The sequence below is a fragment of the Bison bison genome, unplaced genomic scaffold (genome assembly GCF_000754665.1).
Source record: "Bison bison bison isolate TAMUID 2011002044 unplaced genomic scaffold, Bison_UMD1.0 scf7180017864075, whole genome shotgun sequence".
NCBI lineage: Eukaryota > Metazoa > Chordata > Mammalia > Artiodactyla > Bovidae > Bison > Bison bison.
In genome coordinates this window covers 10,056-15,867 of record NW_011494647.1, presented here as the reverse complement: position 1 = coordinate 15,867, position 5,812 = coordinate 10,056, and the positions used below count along the sequence as shown (strand labels likewise).

Sequence of the window (5,812 nt, the reverse complement as noted above, 5' to 3'; positions counted from 1 at the left end):
TAGAAGTTAAATAAGCAGGGTGACAATATACAGCCTTGACATACTCCTTTTCCTATTTGGAACCAATCTGTTGTTCCATGTCCAGTTCTAACTGTTGCTTCCTGACCTGCATACATAGCTCTATTCCTAAGATGTGGTCTTACTGTGGTCTCAATTGAGGATCCAGGGTGTTGAGATAAGCTTCTCTTCTCTAATTGGTCAAACACCAATGACTTACAGCCAAATGTAAACTTCAGAACCTCTGTTTAGCTTACATTCCACCATAGTGGACCAGCCTTTTAATGCCTGGCTGTGCATATGCATAGCTTAGAATCCTGCTAAAGACCAAGAGATACTTAGGTATAGTTTCGCAGCTTTTATTTTGTGTTGCTTCCTCTTATCTTCTACCATGCCCCACAGGTTTAGCCATCTCTAAATTTCAATTTTTGTTTCCTCAGCTCAGTAAAACCCTATCTTCTTTTTAGGCCCTCTTTCCCTATGCCATGTTTTGCAGACTTTAGACAAAAGGCCAGTCATGGAGCTTAACTTTCATGTTTTCAGTCTCTCCAGAATCCCGATCTTTCATTGCCTGTTGCCCAAAATCTGAAAGCAGTTGATTCGTATGCTTTTCCTGCTTTATTATTAATATTTTCTTATTGTAAAAAGACTAATAAAGTAGTAGTTACTCCCTCCTGTGTGGAAGGAGTAATATATAATCAATTTTATACTTTTCTTTGTGTGCCATTTATCAATGTAGTTCCCTTCAACTTCAAATTTGCTTCATTGCTTGCTCTGAAGAAACTGAATTGGAATCCTGACAGCTGGTACAATGTTAAGCTTTGTCAGTAAAGTTATATGTAGCTTATATTATAAAATTTTCAGCATCCCTATGCAGTTTAACTTTTAAAAATATTGCAATTAGTTAAGTGACCCTCCAAATAAAAAGATATATACAATAAGAGAAAATCCCTTTTGATATTTCTGTCCAGGAAAGTGTTCAGGAGTTAAGAAAGAGAATCACAGTACTGGACTGCCAATTGCGAAAATCAGAAATGGCGCGGAAAACTTTTGAGGCATCCACTGAAAAGCTTCTCCATTTTGTAGAGGTAAATTTTCCTGTTACATCGCTTTATGTCCATTTTTAAGAAATGTGTAGACAACTGACATATAGATAAATGTCATGGTGTTTGTTGGCTAGTGAAACCTTCCCTGGGCTCAAAACAGCAATGCTGACTTCAGTTCACTTTAGTCAGTCAGTCATGTCTGACTCTTTGCGACCCCATGGACAGCTGCACACCAGGCCTCCCTGTCCATAACCAACTCCAGGAGTTTACTCAAACTCATGTCCATCGAGTCGGTGATGTCATCCAACCATCTCATCCTCTGTCGTCCCCTTCTCCTCCTGCCTTCAGTCTTTCCCAGCCTCTGGGTCTCTTCCAGTGAGTCAGTTGTTCGCATCAGGTGGCCAAAGTATTGGAGTTTCAGCTTCAACATCAGTCCTTCTAGTCAATATTCAGGACTGATTTCCTTTAGAATTGACTGGTTGGATCTCCTTGCAGTTCAAGGGACTCTCAAGATTTTAAATTGCTTAGATAATGAAAAGAGTAGCTAACATACAGATTAAGAGAAATGATTGAGATAGAGTTATATGATCCTTAATATATGCTATGTTTTAATGAAAATTTTCTTAAAACTTTTGATACTAAGTAAACATTGGTTGATAAATGCTATGCTATGCTAAGTCACTTCAGTCGTGTCCAACTCTGTGCGACCCCATAGACAGCAACCTACCAGGCTCCCCCGTCCCTGGGATTCTCCAGGCAAGAACACTGGAGTGGGTTGCCATTTCCTTCTCCAATGCATGAAAGTGAAAAATGAAAGTGAAGTCACTCAGTCGTGTCGGACTCTTCGCGACCCCATGGACTGCAGCCTACCAGGCTCCTCCGTCCATGGGATTTTCCAGGCAAGAGTACTGGAGTGGGGTGCCATTGCCTTCTCTGAGTTGATAAATACCCTTACAGAAATATGTCTATGTATTATAATTCTGAGAATTGTATGTTAATGTAACTGATTTTTCTATATATAACAAAAATACCTTTCCAATAATATGGGTGGAGGGGTTATAAATATTATTTAAACAAGAAAAAAACATTTTAAAAAGCTATCAAAGTTACATATTGCCTTTACTGTTTTGTTTGTCTCTAGGCTATTCAAGATGTATTTTCTGATAATTCTGCACCTTTGTCAAATTTAAGGTAAGAAAATTCAAGTGCTTTCATCTGATACTTGTGGCTAAAATGCTAAAATCTCTTATAGCCTTGAGATAGTCAAAGCAATTTTTCCCTTTTATACAGGATGCTACTAGCAATATACTTCTACTTCTAGCAACATGTGCTTGAAGAAACATAGGAAAACTTCACCCTTTACTGTGAAAGTAGCAGTTCAGTAAACAAAGATGATTCACTGTATTTTAGGTTTCCACATAGCATTTTTGAATTTAGAAAATCGCCTATGCTGGTATACCTTTTAACTGATTTTATTGTAATATTTCTTCAAGTGAAATCTGATGTTTTTATTGTTATCTGTTATCATCGGATTTCACTGCTTATGGTGCTGGCTTATGGGGCTTCCCTGGTGACTTTAAAGAATCCGCCTACCAATGCAGAAGACTCGAGTTTGATCCCTGGGTCAGGAAGATCCCCTGGAGAAGGAAATAGCAACCCACTCCAGTATTCTTGCCTGACGAATCCTGTAGACAGAGGAGCCTGACAGGCTACAGTCCATGGGGTCACAAAAGAGTTGGACACAACTTAGTGACTAAACAACAACAATAGCAATATGCTGCTTATGATGTAAGATAATTATGTGAATTCCATGATGATTATTTTCAGTAAGGATGTTAAAATACTCAGCAATTAATTCTCCTTTTATGGTTTAAACATGACCCCGACTTCTACCACCCAAGGTTTCATTGTGGCCTTGAATAATAATTCAAAAGTTTTGATATTAAAAATGACCTTTTAAAAGCCAGAGTCTGCTCTTGCAGATTCATGGAACAAAGGTAACTTTAAAAAGCAACATTAATATATATATAACTGAATCACTTTGCCTTATACTTGGAAGTTATTCAGTATTGTAAATCAACTTTATATCAGTTTTTAAAAAAAAAAAAAACAACCTTAAGCAGCTTTTACCACAGCTTGAAAAGTTAAAGGAGTTTAAAAGTTAAAGTTAAAGTTTAAAGGAGTAAAATTTGGCTCAGTCTTTTTAATACACTGTATCTTCTGTAGTGGATATTGGCCTTGGTCTTCTACACAGAAAGGCTCTGTATTTGAGAATTAATGCCTTAGTTTTTCCTTGTGAATTAATGCTGTCTTGCCTAGGAAGATGGATTATAAGTAATGATGCCTTTGTTGTCAGTTTAAAATTGTCTCTTTTCAAGTAAAAGTTTTAACATAATGGTAAAAGTAAAACCTTGCATTTTAATTGTATCAGACTTTCAGGTGAAATTTGCATTTTTTAAAAGTGGTATAAATGCTCTAGGCTGTTTTAGATTTAGGGACAGCAAATGGAAGAGATAATTTAAGAGATAATATCAGTAGCAAATTTAGTAGTAGAATTTGTATTTAGTATTACTAATTCAGTTCAGTTCAGTCACTCAGGCATGTCCAACTCTTTGCGACCCCATGAACCACAGCACTCCAGGCCTCCCTGTCCATCACCAACTCCCGGAGTTCACCCAAACTCATGTGCATTGAGTCGGTGGTGCCATCCGGCCATCTCATCCTCTGTCGTCCCCTTCTCCTCCTGCCCCCAATCCCTACCAGCATCAGGGTCTTTTCCAATGAGTCAAGGTAGTAGTAAATGTCTATTTGATGAATTTATGTTTAACTGTTTAATTTAAATGTCTACAAGACTAAATAAAAGGCTACATCATGTAATCCAAACAATGATTTAGGAGGAGCTGTCCTTCTATTCCTTCTCCTTATACATAAGGTCAACCTAATATTTTAAATATCCCTATTTATTATGTATTAAAGAATTAAAAACAAGTATTATTTTGTGAGCATCATTTCAGTTTATGACTATAAGAATACAGTGTTCTCAGAAATCAGAAATTTTCTGCAATTTTATAGCTAATAAGAATTCAGATTTAGCAAAGATAGATATTCTTCATTATGTAATAAGTTCAGCTTTATTTTCTTGCCCTCATAGTGAAAGAAGAGCTCTGTTAGCTTCCCAGACGTCCCTCACGCCATTGGGAAAGAACGGACACAACATCCCAGCAACACTGGCACTCGAGTCTAAGGAACTTGTTAAATCTGTCCGTGCCATACTTGATATGGATTGTAAGTTTTCTATACGTTTTCACTCTTTTAAAAATCACTTATTTAGCAAAACAAAAGAAGAAAATTTCACATTTGGTTGTTTACTCTTGTGAAATGTATTGGTTTGCCTATGGTGAAATTGATAGCTCTTTGATAAAAACCTTAAAAGGTTTAATGCAACCAGTTGTAGAAGAAGAATATTTGTTTTATTTTAAGTGCTCAAAATGACTTCCAGCAGAAGATAGCTGGTTAAGACTTTTTTTTTTTACCTCTACTTCCATCTAAAGTCTCTTTGAAATGGTATAATAAATTCTAAAAATAAATCCACAACAGCACTGGAGACCTGGAAGGGTGGAATCAACCTTGAGGGATTTTTTAATAGTATAGAACAGATGGAATAAGATTGAAGGTAAGGCCCAACTGAGCAAAAGACCCTAGAACACAATAAAGATGAATGACAAGGCTGCTGAAACATTAAATATAACTGTGAAAACCCCCCGGATCACAACCAGAGAAAATTGGGAACAAACCCTGGGGCAGTCAGCAGGGTAATTAATTACAGGGCTGCAGAAGAGCTGAAGCAGTTCCCTGCTCTTCAGAGCTGAGGGAACACTCTCTCAAGGAGCTGCATGTTCTGTCTTGGACGCCTCCAGCGCTCTCAGTGACCTCCACGCTGACAGGGAGATCCTTGGGGAAAGCTTCAGGATTGGACATTGCCATCCTTCCCTCTTCCTGTCTCCAGGCACTTGTTCCCCCAACATATGTTTGAACTTCCTTTTTATTGTCTGTTTTCTGTCTCTTTGCTTGGTGTCAGTCTGTCTGCCACTTGTCTTTGTATTGGCCTTTTACATTTCTCTATTCCTCTAGTTTGTACTTATAATCTCTATGCTAGGGACCAGATACACACACACACGCACACACACACACGTAGCAAAAGTCTATGTTAATATACTAAAGAATTACAAAAATTTACAAAAGAAAAAGTCTGTTTTAATCAAGTATTAAAATAGTAAGTAAATCGAATATTAAAGTAGTAAGTCATCTACTACCCAGGACTTTGAGTAAGTCCTGAGGAGTAGATGACTTGATTTAGTAAAATTAGGTAATATTCAAGACTCTTCCTGCAAAGTAACATTTGACTTTAAAACAATGCTATAGAGGATCGGAATCCATGCTTCTAAGAGTATTTGCTAAATTTTTGCAGTGAGCATTTTTTTATAATTTTGATTAACCTATTACAGTTTTTTTTTAATTTTTTATTTTTTTAAAATTTTATTTTATTTTTAAACTTTACAATATTGTATTAGTTTTGCCAAATATAGAAATGAATCCGCCACAGGTATCCCTGTGTTCCCCATGCTGAACCCTCTTCTCTCCTCCCTCCCCATACCCTCCCTCTGGGTCGTCCCAGTGCACCAGCCCCAAGCATCCCGTATCGTGCATCGAACCTGGACTGGCGACTCGTTTCATACATGATATTATACATATTTCAATGCCATTCTCCC

At 37.3% G+C, this 5,812-nt stretch overlaps 1 protein-coding gene across 2 annotated transcripts in view; it reads left to right on the top strand.

Moving 5' to 3' along the window:
* STXBP4 (syntaxin binding protein 4) overlaps nt 1-5,481 on the top strand; it is a 147,352-nt gene extending 141,871 nt beyond the window's left edge. Inside the window, exons 12-14 of one of the 2 annotated variants that reach the window (XM_010837486.1) lie at nt 969-1,085; nt 2,185-2,234; nt 4,195-5,481. In XM_010837486.1, coding sequence (XP_010835788.1) covers nt 969-1,085; nt 2,185-2,234; nt 4,195-4,420 — 393 coding nt within the window. In that variant the 3' untranslated portion in view covers nt 4,421-5,481. The remainder of the gene's footprint in view (nt 1-968; nt 1,086-2,184; nt 2,235-4,194) is intronic. The other variant, XM_010837485.1, reaches the window with a different exon arrangement.
* Nucleotides 5,482-5,812: the final 331 nt, after the last annotated feature.